The following is a 16,822-nucleotide window of genomic DNA, read 5'->3' as shown; positions in this document are numbered from 1 at the left end:
GAATTCACTACCACAGAAAGTCAGTCAAAGTCAAAACTTTGTGTGATTTCAAGAAGAAATTGGATATGGCTCTTGGGGTTAAATGGATCAAGGGATATGGGGGGAAAGTGGGGATCAGGAAATTGAACTTAGAATCTGACATGATGATAATGAATGATGGAGCAGCTCAAATATCCGAATGGTCTCCTCCTGCTCCCAGTTTCTATGTCTTTATATTAAGAAAAACATCAGTGAAAATATGTCTCAAAATGACAGAATCCCTTCCCTTGTCTTCAGGGAATTTTCGAATTAGAAACTCCGCTGTGATTGTTAAGAGATTTGGAGCATTAGCTTCTGACTTTGTTTGTTCACCGATTGGAAATAAGTCCAGGCACCAAGGGACCCTGTTTCCCCTTCCCATAAATTAGGGGTTCCTCCTAAAACGTAGAAGGCAGAATTTTTTCCAACACACACCAAACCGGCTGGATTGAACAGAGGAGAAAATATCTCCAAGTTTTCTGATGAGGCTCAACATCCTTTCGGCACTTAACAAGGTCAAAAAGATTTACTTCCCCATCCTGGCTGCGATTGGGGTCCCGGGTAAGTCACTGCCTGTCTCCAGGACAATCTAGTATCCTGGAATGATTGGATAGCGTTGTGAGCATTGACCAATGTGAACTGAACTTACATTCTTTCTGTCTTCTTATCTTTTTCTCTCTCCTTTCTTTTGTTCTCGCTCTCTCTCTCTCTTTCTTTCTCTCTCTCTTTCTTTCACTCCTTTTCTTCCTTTCTTCTTTGCTTCTTTATCTGTCGCTCTTTCTCTCTCTCTCTCTCTATCTCTGCTTCTTTCTCTCCCTTTCTGTTTCCTTCTTTCTTTTTTTTCTTTCTTCCTATCTCCCTTTCTGTTTATCTTTTTTCTGAATTCCTCTCCCTTTTTTTCCTGTTCTCTCTTTCTTAGTCTCTTTTTCTCTCTTTCTCTCTTTTTCCTCCCTGTCCTTCTTTCTTTCTTTCATTTTCTCTCTCTCTTTCTTCCTGTCTCTCTTACTTTCTTTCTCACGTTCTTTCTTTCTCTCTCTCTTTCTTTTTTTCTTGTTCTTTCTCTTTCTGTCAATGTTTTTTTTCTTTATGTCTTTCTTTCTTTCTTTCCATCTCTCTTTTTTCCTATCTTCCTTTCTATCTTTTTTCTGCATGTCTCTCTTTCATTTTTTTCTCTCTCTTTTTCCTAATTCCCCTTTCTCTCATTCTCTCTTTCTCCATTTCCCTCTTTCTTTCTCCCTGTCTCTCTTTTGACCTTGCTTACGCTCTTTCTTCCTCTCTGCCTTTCTTTTTTTCTCATTCTCTCTGTCTTTCTTTCTTTTATCTTTCTTTCTTCCTGTCTTTCTGCCTCTCTCTCTCTTTCTTTCTTTCTCTTTTTCTCCATTTCCCACTTTGTTTTCTCTCTTTTTCAGTTTATATCTCTCTTTCGTTCTTTCTTTCTTCCTTTCGTTTTATCTTTTTTCCTTTATCTATTCCTTCCTCTCTTTCTTTCTTTCTTTTCTTCTTTCTTTCTTTCTTTCTTTCTTTCTTTCCTTGTCTCTTTCTCTTGTTCTTTCTCTCTTTCACTCTATCTCACCCTCACATTTTCTCTTTTTCTCACTTTCTCTTTCTTTCTCTCTTTTCCTTTCCTTTCTCCCTCTCTTTCTTTATTCCTCTCTTTCTTCTTTATTTTCTCTTCTTTTCACAGTCCCTTTCCGTCTTTCACTCTCTCCCTCACACTTACTCTTTCTCTTTCTCTCTCTCTCTTTCTTTCTCTCTCTTTCTGTCTTTCATTCATTCATTTATTCTGTTATCTACACGCTCCGGCACATCGAGGCTCTTCAACAGTGAACTGACATCTCTCCAGGGTCTGCAGCGATGAAATATAATATTTTGTAATATTTACCATCTAACACTGTGTCTTGTATCTGGGTTGGGAAATAGTGCGATTCACAAAATGAGTGATATAAATTATAGAGTTCCCACGGTGCAGACGGACGCCATTTGGCCAATTGAGCCTGCAGCGACTCTCCGACAGAGCACATTACACAGACTCTATCACCATAACCTCATGCATTTACCCTAATAATTCCCCGAGTATACTGATATTTGGTCATTAAGGGGCAATTTAGCGTGGCCAATCCATCTAACCTGTAAATCTTTCAACACATTAGTGTTACCCTCCCTCCCTTCTCTAACCAAAAAAAAAGGTGACTGTGAGAAGGTAAATTGAAGGTAAGGGTTTTATAAATGTCCTTATATAATTGAATTGGAGAAGGAGCTTGGCGACCTCCGTCTAATTCGGGAGAATGAGAAGTTTATAGACAGTAGCTTGAGGGAGGTAGTTACCTATCAGAGCACAGGAAATTGGGTTACTGTAAGGAGAGGGAATGGAAATGTGAAAGGACAGGCAGAGCAGGGTTCCCCTGTGGCCATTCCCCCCCACAACAGGCATACGGAATGAGATACTGTAACAGGGCATGATTTACCTGGGACAAGCTACGACAGCCAGATCTCAGATACTGAGTCTGGTTCGGCAGCGCAAAAGGGTGGGAGGGAGAAGAGGAGAGCGGTAGTGATAGGGGACTCGATGGTCAGAGGCACGGACAGGTGGGTCTGTGGTCGGGACAGAGACTCCCGCGTGGTTTGTTGCCTCCCGAGTGCCAGGGTCAGGGATGTCTCTGATCGGGTGCACAGTGTTCTAAACTGGGAAGGTGATCAGCCAGATGTCTGGTACACACCGGTACCAATGACGTAGGTAGGAAGAGTGAGGAGGTCCTAAAGAGAGAGTATAGAGAGCTTGGAAGGAGGTTAAAAAGCAGGAGCCCGAGGGTAGTAATCTCAGGATTGCTGCCTGTACCACATTGCCAGTGAGGGTAAGAGGAGGATGCTTGGGTGGATGAACACGAGGCTGAGGAACTGGTGTAGGGGGCAGGGTTTCCGATTCTTGGATCATTGGCACCTCTTCTGGGGCAGGTGGGACCTGTACAAGAGAGACGGGTTACACCTAAACTACAAGGGGACCAGTATACTCGCAGGGAGGTTTGCTCGTGTTATTGGGGAGCGTTGACACTAGATTTGTAGGGGGATGGGAACCGGAGTGCCAGAGCAGATAGTGGAACAGGGGTAAAAGAACGGGTTAATTCAACCAGAATCACCAATGGAAGGGTTGAGTGTGGTGGAAATAATCTTTTGAGGTGTGTCTGTTTCAATGCCAGGAGTATTGTGGGGAAGGCATGAGCTGAATGATTGACAGGTGGAAATATGACATTTTAGACATTAGAGACACTTGGCTACAGGAGGGGGAGGACTGGAAGCTCAATGTTCCAGGGTTCCAATGTTTCAGGGGTGATAGAGGCAGAGGGATAAAAGGTGGGAGGGTGGCATTGTTGGTCAGGGAAAATGTTACTGCGGTACTCAGGCAGGATAGAGGCCCTCTGGGTGGAGCTGGGAAACAGGAAGGGTCTGACCACATTAATGGGGTTGTATTATAGAACACCCAATAGTCAGTGAGAATTGGAGGAGCAAATCAGCAGAGAGATAGCTGACAACTGCAAGGAGTTGTGATAGTCGGGGATTTTAATCTTCCACATAGAGATCGGGGTTCACATTCTGTATACCTGAAAGAGACTCTATGATGGTATCTTGTCTCCCTGGTGCCAGGGTCCAGGATGACTCTGAACAGGCAGAAAGCATTCTGAAGGGAATGGGAGCACAGGGGAAGGAATCTATACGTGGATCCAGAGGAAATTGGAGAGGTATTAAATGAGTACTTTGCGGCAGTATTCATAAAAGAGTAGGAAATGGTGGATGATGAGTCTGGGACAGGGTGTGTAGGTAGTTTGAGTCATGGTCAGATCTAAAAGGAGGCGGTATTGAGGTTCTTGAGAAACATTAAGGTAGACAAGATCCCAGGGACTGATGGGATATACCCCAGAATACTGAGAGAGGCAAGGAAGGAAATTCCTGGGGCCTTGCTAGAAATCTTTATATCTTCACTGGCTACAGGAGAGGTCCCAGAGGAATGGAGAATATCCAATGCTGTTCCTTTGTTTAAGAAGGGTAGCAAGAATAATCCAGGCAATTACAGGCTGGTGAGACTGACGTCAGTGGTTGGGAAATTATTGGCCAGAATTCTTCGAGACATGATTTCTTCCCAGTTGGAAACACGTGGCCATATTAACGAGAGACAACATGGTTTTGTGAATGGGAAGGAGGTCATGTCTCAGTAACTTGAACAAGATTTTTGAGGAAGTGACAAATAGAATTGATGAGGGTAGGGTAGTGGATGTTGCCTACATGGATTTCAGTAAGGCCTTTGACAAGGTCCCTCATGGCAGACTGGTGTAGAAGGTGAAGTCACATGGGAGCTGGCAAAGTGGATACAGAAATGGCTCTGCCATAGAAGACAGAGGTAGCAGGGGAAGGGTATGATTGTGAATGGAAGACTGTAACCATCGACATTCCTCAGGGATCACTGCTGGGACCATTGCTGTTTGGAATATGTATAAAAGATTGGAGGAAAATATGACTGGTTTGACCAGCAAGTTTGCAGACCACACAATGTTTGATGGATTCACGGATAGCGATGAGGAACATCAGAGAATACAGGAGGATATTGCTTAGTTGGAGATGTGGGCGGAGGAATGGCAGATGGAGTTTAATCCGGAGAAATGTGAGACAATACATTTTGGAATGTCTCATGTAGTAAGTTGCAGAACCCTTTGGAGTATTGATAGACAAAGAGATCTGGGTACACAGGTCACTGCAAGCGGCAACGCAGATGGAAAAGATAATCACAAAGGCATCAGCCAGGGCATTTGGTTCGAAAATTGGCAAGTCGTGTTGTAGCTTTATAGAACATTAGTTAGGCTGCACGTGGAATATAGTGTTCAATTCTGGTCTCCCACACTACCAGAAGGATATCGAGGCTTTGGAGAGGGCACAGAAAAGATTTACCAGGATGTTACCTGGTATGGAGGGCATTAGCTATGAGGAGAGGTTGGAGAAACTTGGTTTGATCTCAAAGGATTGACAGCAGCTAAGGGCCAAACTGATTGAAGCTCACAAGGTTTTGAGGGACATGGACAGAGTGGCTAATCAGGAGCTATTTCCACGGTGAGAAGGGTCACTTGCTCAGGGGGGCAAGCTGCGAGGGGCAAGGCTAAAAGGAAATGTACGAGTCAATTCTTTTACAGAGAGGGTGCTGGTTGCCTGAGACCACTTGAAGAAGAGGGAGTCCCCTCGAAAGCTAGTGAGTTTACTATCAAATAAATCGGTTGGACTAAAACCTGGTGTTGTCAGACTTTTTACTGTGCCTGAGACTCACCAGGGGGAGGCAGTGGAAACAGACAGTGAATTATAAGGTTCGTCTGGACAAATACATAGATAGGGTGGGAACAGAAGGACATGATCTCCAGAAGAGTAGGGGGTTTTAGATCAGTCGGGCAGTGTGGTGGTACAGGCTTGGAGGGCTGAGAAGCCTCTTCTTTGTTTTTTTGTTCTTTAATATCCTCACTGCCTTTGGGAATGATTGCTGATTTCTGAACCTATATCCCCTCCACTTCACACCCTGGTTCCCATCCCCTGAACGCTATTCTTAACACCATAAGAAAAGGAAGTGGGAATGAGCCACGTGACACTTCAGGCCTGCTCGTCCGTTCATTTTGATCATGACTGATCATCAAACTCAATATCCTTTCCCCCCCACCCCCCACCTCATAACCCTTCACCCCTTTCGCCCCAATTGCTGTATCAAATTTCTTCTTGAAAAAAAAGTCTCAACTACTTTCCGTGGTAGTGAATCCCAGACACTCACCCCCTCTGGGTGAAGGGATTTCTGTTCACAGAACGCTACAGAGCAGAAACAGGCCCTTCGGCCCATCGAGTCTGCACTAACCACAATCCCACCCAGGCCCTATCCCCATATCCCGACACATTTACCCACTAATCCCTCTAACCTACACATCCCTGGACACTAAGGGGCAATTTTAGCCTGGCCAATCAACCTACCCCGCACATCTCTGGACTGTGGGAAGAAACCGGAGCACCCAGAGGAAACCCATGCAGACACGAGGAGAATGTGCAAACTCCACTCTGTTGAGGTAGTATGGGCAGAAATTAGAAATAGGAGAGGAGAGGTCACCCTGTTGGGAGTCTTTTATAGACCTCCAAAAAGTTCTAGAGAGGTTGAGGAAAGGATTGCAGAGACGATCCTGGTTAGGAGTGAAAGTAATAGGGTAATTGTTATGGGGGATTTTAACTTTACTAACATTGATTGGAATTGCTATAGCTCTAGCTCGTTAGAGGGGTCAGTTTTTGTTCAAAGTGTGCAGGAAGGTTTTTTGACTCAATATGTAGATAGGCCAACTAGAGGTGAGGCTATATTGGATTTGGTGCTGGGAAATGAGCCAGACCAGGTGCTAGACTTGGAAGTTGGTGTGCTTTTTGGTGATAGTGACCACAATTCGGTTACGTTCACCTTAGTGATGGAAAGGTATAGGCATGAACCTCGGGTCAGTAGTTTTAGCTGGGGGAAGGGTAATTATGAGGCCATTAGGAGAGAATTAGGAAGCATTGGTTGGACTAGGAGATTACAGGGACTAGGAACGTCTGAAATGTGGAGTTTTTTCAAGGAGCAGCTACTGTGGGTCTGTGATAGGTATGTCCCTGTCAGGCAAGGAGGAATTGGTAGGGCTAGGGAACCGTGGTGCACCAAAAAAGTTGATTTCTTGGTTAGGAAGAAGAAGGAGGCTTATGTTCGGATGAGGCTTGAGGGCTCGGGTAGTGCAGTAGAAAGCTTTAGATTGGCTAGGAGGGAGTTGAAGAGGGAGTTAAGAAGGGCTAGAAGAGGGCATGAGATGACTTTGGCTGATAGGATTAAGGAGAATCCTAAGGCGTTCTATAGGTATGTCAAGAACAGAAGGTTGGTCAGGGCAAGATTAGGGCCAGTTACAGACAGTAGGGGGAAGTTGTGTGTGGAACCGGAAGAGATTGGAGAGGCATTGAACCATTATTTCTCTTCGGTGTTCACGCAGGACGATATGAATGTAGCTGAGGAGGTCACTGGGGTGATGGGGTGTAAAATAGAAAGTATTGTAGTTGATACAGAGGATGTGTTGGATATTCTAGATGGGTTGAAAATAGATAAGTCCCCTGGTCCAGACGGGATTTACCCTAGGATTCTATGGGAGGCAAGAGAGGTGATTGCAGAGCCACTGGCTCTGATCTTCAGGTCGTCGTTGGTCTCTGGTATAGTACCGGAAGATTGGAGGACAGCGAATGTTGTCCCATTGTTTAAGAAGGGGAGCAGAGACTTCCCTGGGAATTACAGACCAGTGAGTCTTACTTCTGTAGTGGGCAAGGTTTTAGAAAGAATTATTAGGGATAGGATTTATAGTTATTTGGAGAGTAATGAATTGATTAGAGATAGTCAGCATGGTTTTGTAGCGGGAAGGTCGTGCCTTACTAACCTTATTGAGTTCTTTGAGAAGGTGACCAAAGAGGTTGATAGGGGTAAGGCAGTAGACGTGGTATATATGGATTTTAGTAAGGCGTTTGATAAGGTTCACCATGGTATGCTTCTGCAGAAAATGCAGATGTATGGGATTGGGGGTGATCTAGGGAATTGGATCAGGAATTGGCTATCAGATAGGAGACAGAGGGTGGTGGATGATGGTAATTATTCATCATGGAGTTCGGTTACGAGTGGTGTGCCTCAGGGATCTGTTTTGGGGCCACTGCTGTTTGTAATCTTTATTAATGATCTGGATGAGGGTATAGTTGGGTGGATTAGTAAATTTGCTGATGACACCAAAGTCGGAGGTGTGGTAGGTTGTGAGGAAGGGTGTCGAAGTTTGCAGGGTGACTTGGACAGGTTGCAGAGCTGGGCCGCGAGGTGGCGGATGGAGTTTAATGCGGAGAAGTGTGAGGTAATCCATTTCGGTAGGAATAACAGATGTGTTGAGTATAGGGCTAACGGGAGGACTTTGAATAGAGTGGAGGAGCAGAGGGATCTAGGTGTATGTGTACATAGATCCCTGCAAGTTGGGAATCAAGTAGATAAGGTTGTTAAGAAGGCATACGGTGTCTTGGCGTTTATTGGTAGGGGGATTGAATTTAGGAGTCGCAGCGTCATGTTGCAACTGTACACAACTCTGGTGCGGCCGCACTTGGAGTACTGTGTGCAGTTCTGGTCCCCACATTACAGGAAGGACGTGGAGGCTTTGGAGAGGGTGCAGAGGAGGTTTACCAGGATGTTGCCTGGTATGCAGGGGAGGTCCTATGAGGAGAGACTGAGGGATTTGGGGTTGTTTTCACTGGAAAGAAGGCGGCTAAGAGGGGATCTTATAGAAACATATAAGATGATTAGAGGTTTAGATAGGGTGGATGGTGATAGCCTGTTTCCTCGGATGGAGAAGTCTAGCACGAGGGGGCATGGCTTTAAATTAAGGGGGGGTAGTTATAGGACGGATGTCAGGGGTAGGTTCTTTACCCAGAGGGTGGTGAGGGACTGGAATGCCCTGCCTGCTGCAGTTGTAAATGCGCCTAGTTTGGGGGCGTTTAAGGGATTGGTGGATAGGTTTATGGACGAAAAGGGATTGGTTTAGATTAGTGGGTCAATGTTTTTTTTTAAAAATAAGACTGGTCGGCGCAACATTGTGGGCCGAAGGGCCTGTTCCGCGCTGTAATGTTCTATGTTCTATGTTCCACACAGACAGTGACCCGAGCCGGGAATTTCACATCAATTTGAAAATTTTTACCCCTTATCCTCAAACTCTGACCCCTAATTTTGGGTTCTTCACCATCAGGAACATTCTTTCTGAATCTACCCTGCCTCTGATTTGAAAATAATTGGATTTATTATTGTCTCATGTATTAGTATGCAGTGAAAAGTATATCGACAAGTCATACTGTTCTTAGAGAAGGAAAGGAGAGAGTGCAGAATGTAATATTCCAGTCATAGATCGGGTGCCGAGAAAGATCAACTCCGTGTGAGGTCCGTCTTTTCAATAGTTTGATGGCAGCAGGGAAGAAGCTGTTTTTGAGTCGATTTGTACGTGTCTTCAGAACCTTGTTTCTTTCTCCCGACAGAAGGAGGTGGGTATGTCCGGGGTGCCTGGGGTCCTTCATTCTGCTGGGCTGTTTCTCCACTGCAGTGGGAAGTGTAGACAGAGTGAATGGATGGGAGGCTGGCTCCCACCATGGACTGGGTTTCATTCACCACCATTGGTATTTTCCTGCAGTGTTGGGAAGACTAGGAGCCCAGACCGAGCTGTGATACATCCAGAAAGAATGCTTTCCATGGCGCATCGGTAAAAGTTGGTGAGAGTTATGGTGGGCTTGCCAAATTTCCTTAGTCTTCTCAGAAAGTAGAGGCGTTGGTGGGGCTTTCTTATCTATAGCATCACCATGGGGGTAAAGGTTGTTTGTGTCCTTTACAGCTAAATCTTAAAGCTCTCAACCATTTCCACTTCATCCCCATCGATATAGACAGAGGAATTGTGGAAGAGATTATTGTTGTCACACCAGTTCACTCGATTCTCGATCTCATTCCTGTGCTCCTTCTCATCATTGTTTGAGATCCGAATCACTGTGATGGTTTCTTCAGCAAACCAGGAAATCGGGTTGGAGGAGAGTTTGGGCACACAGTCAGAAAGAAGGAGTACATTGGAGATTGAAAACACAGCCTTGTAGGGCACCAGTGTTGAGGATGATGGTAAAGGAAGTGTTGTTGTCTATCCTTACTGATTGCAGTCTGTTAAGGAGTTCAGAATCCAGTTGCAGGGGGATCCTAATTCTGTTGAATTTTATAAGTGTCTATGAGATCCCCTTCTCCCTCATTTAACCTCCAATGAATATAACCCTATCCCACTTAATGTCTCCTTGTATGACAGTTCTTCCATCCCAGGAATCAGCCAGGTAAATCTTTGTTGTACTCCCTCTATAGCCTTCCTCAGATAAGGACATCTAAATTGTATACAATATTCCAGATGTGGCCTCACCCAGGCCCTGTCCAATTGCACTCAAACACTGCATGGGAGCACAGTGGTGGAGGCGCAGTAGGACAGTGGGTTAGCACTGCTGCTTCACAGCTCCAGGGTCCTGGGTTTGATTCCCGGCTCGGGTCACTGTCTGTGTGGAGTTTGCACGTTCTCCTCGTGTCTGCATGGGTTTCCTCCGGGTGCTCCGGTTTCCTCCCACAGTTCAAAGATGTGTGGGTTAGGCTGATTGGCCATGCTGAGAAATTACCCCTTAGTGTCAAGGGATGCTTAGGTTAGAGGATTATGTTAAGAGGGTTTAATATGTAGGGATATGGGGGCAGGGCCTGGCTGGGATTGTGTTCGGTGCAGACTCGATGGGCCAAAGGGCCTCTTTCTGCACTGTAGGGTTCTATGATTCTATCGCTCTTCCAATTCTCAAATCTTCTCAATATAGAGGCCAATTTATCATTTGCCTTCTCTCCTGCCTGCTGGAACTGCAACGCTTGTTTTCACCAGCTGGAGCATGGGGACCCCTGGGTCTGGTTAGACATTTCCCTCTTCTAATTCACAGCCAGTCACTTAATAATCTGCCTTCCCATTTTTGCTACCAAAGTGGATAAATTCACAATTGTCAAATTATTCTTGTAAAATAGCCCTTGATTTCACACATTAACCTCGAATTCCTTCTATTCAATGCCTCTCGTGAAATGAAATTTCATTCAGGTTACGCTGCAACTGCACAGAAACTTAGTTCGGCCTCATTTGGAATATTGTGCACAATTCTGGTCACCACAATACTAGAAGGATGTGGATGCATTCGGAGAGGGTACAGGAAATCTTTGCCTGGATGTTGCCTGGTCTGGAGGGTGTTAGCTATGAGCAGAGTTTCAACAGGCTCAGTTCATTCTCACGGGAATGAAGGAGTTTGAGGGCTGAGCTGTTATATTAGGGGTGGCCCGGCGGCACAGTGGTTAGCACTGCTGCTTCACAGCTCCAGGGTTCGGTTCCTGGCTCAGGTCACTGTCTGTGTGGAGTTTGCACGTTCTCCTCGTGTCTGCGTGGGTTTCCTCCGAGTACTCCAGTTTCCTCCCACAGTTCAAAGATGTGTGGGTTAGGCTGATTGGCCGTGCTGAGAAATTGCCCCTTAGTGTCCAGGGATGTGTAGGTGGGATGAATGGTTATGATATGTAGGGATATGGGGGTAGGGCCTGGGTAGGATTATGTTCGGTGCAGACTCGGAGGGTCTCTTTCTGCACTGTAGGGTTCTATGATTCTATAAGATTAGGAATGGTGTGAACAGACTGGTGAGTCAGATGCTTTTTTGGAAGGTTCAAAATTCAAGTACCAGGAAATGTAGTTTTAAGGTTCATGGGGAAATGTTTCGAGGAGATGTGTGAGGCAGGTTTATTAAAACAGATGCTGGTGAAGGTCTGGAATGCGCTGCCCAGGGAGGTGGTGTGAGCAGGCACAATACAGACATCTTAGGGGCAACTAAACAAATACATGAATCGGATGGGAATGGAAGGATACAGACTCTGTAATCGCATAGGGTTTAGGCTGATATCCTGATCAGCACAGACTTTGAGGGCCTTTCCTAGGTTCTACTGCTCATTGTTCTTTGTTCTTCCATTGGGAGAAAGATATAAAATTCTGAGATCGTGTACCAACGGACTCAAAAAAACCTTCGTCTATGCATTCTGCATTTGAACGAGCAACTTTGATGACAGTCTGAAAAATAATTGCACTATTTCTTCATCTTCTTTGCAGTGAACATTGTAACGATTGTGATCCTTTCCCGTGGAAAATGTGGTCTCTCTAAATCTGTCACTTGTTACCTGGTGGCCATGTCAGTGGGGGATCTGCTGGTCATTATCCTCGACCTGATATTGAGACAGATTCCCATTGTTTATTGGCAATATTTTTCCTTTCTGCTATTCCTCCCCGTGTGTAACATCCACGCCGTCCTGCTTTATGCAGCCACTGACTGTTCTGTCTGGTTCACCGTCACTTTCACCTTTGATCGATTTGTGGCCATTTGCTGCCCCAAGCTGAAAAGTAAATATTGCAGTGAGAAATCGGCAGCTGTGGTTCTGGGGACAGTGACGGCGCTGAGCTGTTTAAAGAACATTTTCTGGTATTTTATGTTGACTGGAAAGTATTATGTCATGAACTTTCCCTGGTTTTGTTATTCCACATGGGAAGTTATGGGATCTCCTGTCTGGGGAACAATCGAGTTCATCCACCACATCCTAAACCCGGGTGTCCCATTCATCCTGATTCTGCTACTCAATGCATTCACCATCAGACACATTTTAATGAGCAGCAGAGCCCGCAGGAGACTCCGGGCTCACAGCAGTGCAGAGAATCACAGAGACCCAGAAATGGAGAGTCGAAGGAAATCCATCATTTTACTATTTGTTATCTCAGCCAATTTCATTCTGTTATGGTCAACATTTATGGTTTATTCTATTTGGAGGCGGATGTATGATATGGGGTTTCAGTCAGTTTGGTTAGATTCTTATGTTCAAGAATTGGGCTTTGTGCTCCAGCTCCTGAGTTGTTGCACAAACACTGCTATTTACGCCGTGACCCAGACCACATTCAGAGAGCAGTTGAAGAATGTGATCAAATACCCAATCATTCAATTCTGCAAATTATTCAATGATGGGAATGTCCAAATCTTATTTAAAAACTTATAATCTATCACACCAATTGGACAGGAAATCAACCCTTTGTCATCACCTGCCTCCCATTTGCCACACAGGGGAAGTAAGACAGGAAGATGGAAAGAGAGATAAACAAAGAGTGACAGGGAGAAAGAAAATGATAGACAAAAGAAAGACAGAAAAAAAGAAAGACAGAAATAAGGGGAGAAAGGAGGACAAAAAAAAACGAAAAAGAGAAAAATAGATAGAAAAAAAATGACAGAGAGTCAGAGAGCTTGGGACAAAACGAGGGAACTACAACAATGGAGACAGAGTGGGAGATGGTGAGGTAGGAAGTAAGACAGTTGGCAAAATAGACATAGGGAGGGAGAAAAAGGAACAAAGTGAGATGGGGGAATGAAAATAACACGAAGAGAGAGAGAGACAGAGAGACAGAGAGACAGAGATAGAAGTGGGGTGGGGGGGTAAGAGAGAGAGAGAGAGAGAGCGAATGAAAGAAATATAATCAGAGAGGGAAAGACCCACAGTGAGAGCATGGGAGCAGAGGGGGAGAGAGAAGCAAAATCTGAGAGAGAGAGAGAGCGAGAGAAGAGAGACAGTGATAGATTCACAGAGGATTCAGGAACTGCAGAGACGGAATAGATGAAACATATTCCATCAGAACCTCACAAAAGCTGGTGTGTGTCTGAATATTCAGTTCTATTATTCAATTCTATTCCATTCTACTCCATTATTCAGACTATTGTTAACAGGAGCTACTGTCGGGTGCAGATGTTTAATCTCGGAGAGTAGGTGCTCATTTACTCCTCCACAAATTAAAAAAAAGATAATCAAGCTAAACAGTGGAGAGGTAGTGGGACAGATTGGTGATGATGTTCCAGATCACTGGGGGTTGGTGGTTTAAATCATTCAGCAGGTCATATTCCAGCGTAAGGTCAGTTTATGCAGTGATTTGTAAAGAACATTGTTACGGTGGCAATGACCCCACATTTCCCCAGGAAATAGCAAGTGTTAAATGGCCAAAATCTGCAGAAAGCTGCAACACAAAAAGATTTGGGAGGGACTTGTGCAGGAAACACAGAAATCTTGCACCCAGGCACTGCAGATAATCAGGAGAGCTAAATGGAATATTGCTCCTTATTTCAAGGGGGGCTAGAGTATAAGAGTCAGAAAATCTCGTTGCAACTGTCCAGGGTACAGGTGAGACCACAGCTGGTGTTCTCAGAGCATTTTTGGAACACTTATATAAGGGAAGATATTATATTGTTGGGGGGCAGTTCAGAGAAGAATGATCCCCAGTATGGAGGGGTTGTCTTATAAAGACAGGTTAAACAGGCTGACACTGAACTCATTTGTGGCGCAGTGGTTAGCCCCACGGCCTTTCAGCACCAAAGACCCGGGTTCGATTCTGGCTTTGGTTGACTGTCATGTGGAATTTTAATATTCTCCTCGTGTCTGCATGGGTTTCCTCCAGGTGCTCTGATTTATGCCTACAATGCAAAGGTGTGCATGTTCGGTAGATTGACCATTCTAAACTGTTCCATTGTGTCCACAGATGTGCAGTTTAGAATCACAGAATTATAGCCATATTGTCATCGAGTGCAGAAGAGGCCTTTCCACCCTCTGAGTCTGCACTGGCACACGAGAAACACATGAACTGCCACCAAATCTCATTTCCCAGCACGTGGTCAATAGTCCTGAATGTTATAATGTACCAAATGCTCATCAAATAACATGTTTAAATGATCTGAAGTAACCCGCCTCCACCATTCTCCAGGACAGCACATTCCAGACAGTCTAGGTAAAAAGGTTTATCCTCACATGCCCCCTAACCCTCCTCCCCCTCACCTTCAACCTGTGTCCCTTTGTGACTGACCCTTCAACTAAGTTGCTCCTTATCCACACTGCCCATGTTCCTTATAATCTTGTACACCTCAATCAGGTCACCCCCTCGGTCTTCTTTGTTCCAAAAAAACACAACCAATGCCTATTCAACCTTTCTCTATAACCGAAATGTTCCATCCCAGGCAGCATCCCGGGGAATCTCCTCCGCACCCCCTCCAGCGCAATTACATCCTTCATAATTTGGTGAATAGAACTGCACACAATATTCCAGCTGTGGCCTCAACAAAGTTCTACACAACTTCAGCAAGACTTCCCTGTTTTTGTAATCTATGCCTTGATTGATAAAGGTAGGTTTCTCAAAAGTCTTTCTTTCATGACCCTAACATGCTCTTCCCAGTTCAGAGATTTGTGGACAAACACACCAACTACCCATTGTTCCACAGAACGTCTTTGTGTCCTGCCATCCACTGAATAATTCCTTGTCATATTTGTCCTTCCAAAGTGTATAACCTCACACCTTTCAAGGTTAAATTCTTTCTGCTACTTACCTGCCCATTTGACCGTTCTGTATTTATTTTCTTGTAATCCAAGACACTCAGCATCACTGTTAACCATCCAGCCAATGTTTTGTCATCCGCACACTTACTATTTCTACCCATTATATCGTCATCAATATCATTGATATAAATGATGAATAACAGGGGACCCATCACAGTTACCTGTAGTGCTCTAATAGACCCTGGCTTCCAGTCATTGAAACAGCCTTCTGTCATCACCCTCTGCCTTCTGTAACTGAGCTACAACTTAAATCCACTTTATCAAATTGCCCTGGACCCCGTGTGCCTTTACCTTCCTTACAAGTTTCCCATGTGGAACTTGTCAAAGGCTTTGCTGAAATCCTTACCATCGATACACATTGAGTCACCTCCTGAAAACATTCAAATAAAAATTGTTCAGTATGACCTCCCTCTGATGAAGCCACGCTGACTAACCCTGATCAAGCTTTACATCTCCAAGAGCAGAGAGAAAAAAAATCACTCCTTCAGAAGATTCTCTGATAGTTTTGACACTAAGGAGCAATTTAACGTGACCAATCCACCTAACCTACACAGCTTTCCACACTAGGGGGCAATTCCACATGGTCAACCCATTGATCTAATGAAATCCATCAAAGGTGCAAAAATACAGAACCAGAACAAGCTCGGGTTCCAGGCTAGACTCACAGAACCCCAGTGACTATGGGAAGGTTTGCAAGACATAACAGGCTACAAGAGTAAGACATGTAAAACTGCCGGCTCCAACGCATCCCTCCCTGATGAGCTCAGTGCATTCTATGTCCATTTTAAACAAGGGATCAGTGAGAACACCTCCTCCACCATGGAAGCCCTGGGTGAACCTTTTATCTGCCATCATCAGAGCAGCTTTCTAGAAAGTCCACCCATAGAAAGAAACTGGCGCGGACATGCACTCAGACCCTGCACGGATCTGCTGGTAGGGGGATTTGCAGACATCTTCAACCTCTGTTTACAACAGTTTGAGGTCCCTATCTGCTTCAAGAAGATGAACATCATTCCGGTACCAAAGAGAAACCAAGCAGTGTGCCTCAGTGACTACTGGTGGCTCTGATGTCCATCATTATGAAGTGCTTTGAAAGGCACAAATCAGTTCCAGTCTCCCAGACTACCTGGATCCACTACAGTTTGCCTACCACCACGACAGGCCCATAGCAAACACCTGCACTCAACACTGGAACACCTAGAAAACAAATGCGTCGATGTCAGACTCAAATTTATTAACTACAGTTCAGCCTTTAACACCATGATTCCCATGGAACTCATCTCCAAACTTCTTAGCCTGGGCCTCAGTACCTCCTTCTGTAACTGGATCATGAATTTCCCAACTCACAGACCACAAGCAGTAAGGACAGGCAACAGCACCTCCTCAACAACCAGCTTCAACCCCGGAGCCCCACAGGGCTGTGTCCTCAGCTTCCTACAATACTCCTTATACATTCCAGACTGTGTGGCCAAACTCCCCTCCAATTCCATTTCCAAGTTTGCTGACGACACCACCGTATCTCAGTCGGATCTCAGACAAAGATGAGACGGGTTATCGGAATGAGAGAGACAATCTGGTGAGAGGGTTTGGCAACAATTATCTGTCGCTCAACTTCAGCACAATGAAGGAGGTTGTCATCGACTTCAATCAGCGTAAAGGAGAACATCCCCCTGTCTACATCAATGGGGACTAAGTAGAATTGGGTGCGAACGTTATGTTTTTAGGTTCCTAGATCACCAACAACTTGTCCTGGTCCTCCGTGCTGATGCTATAGTT

General features: G+C 44.9%; 1 protein-coding gene across 1 annotated transcript; it reads left to right on the top strand.

Moving 5' to 3' along the window:
- Positions 1-500: 500 nt before the first annotated feature.
- On the top strand, positions 501-12,676 carry LOC145337732 (putative G-protein coupled receptor 139). The gene is made up of 2 exons (XM_080182571.1): positions 501-579; positions 11,745-12,676. Exons 1-2 carry the CDS (start codon positions 501-503, stop codon positions 12,674-12,676), a joined length of 1,011 nt encoding a protein of 336 aa, XP_080038697.1.
- The last annotated feature ends 4,146 nt before the right edge of the window (positions 12,677-16,822 follow it).

This window comes from Carcharhinus amblyrhynchos, unplaced genomic scaffold, assembly GCF_965287045.1.
Source record: "Carcharhinus amblyrhynchos unplaced genomic scaffold, sCarAmb.v2.hapA scaffold_68, whole genome shotgun sequence".
Lineage (NCBI taxonomy): Eukaryota > Metazoa > Chordata > Chondrichthyes > Carcharhiniformes > Carcharhinidae > Carcharhinus > Carcharhinus amblyrhynchos.
The sequence above is the reverse complement of the archived record's forward strand: the minus strand, read 5'-3'. Positions and strand labels throughout refer to the sequence as shown.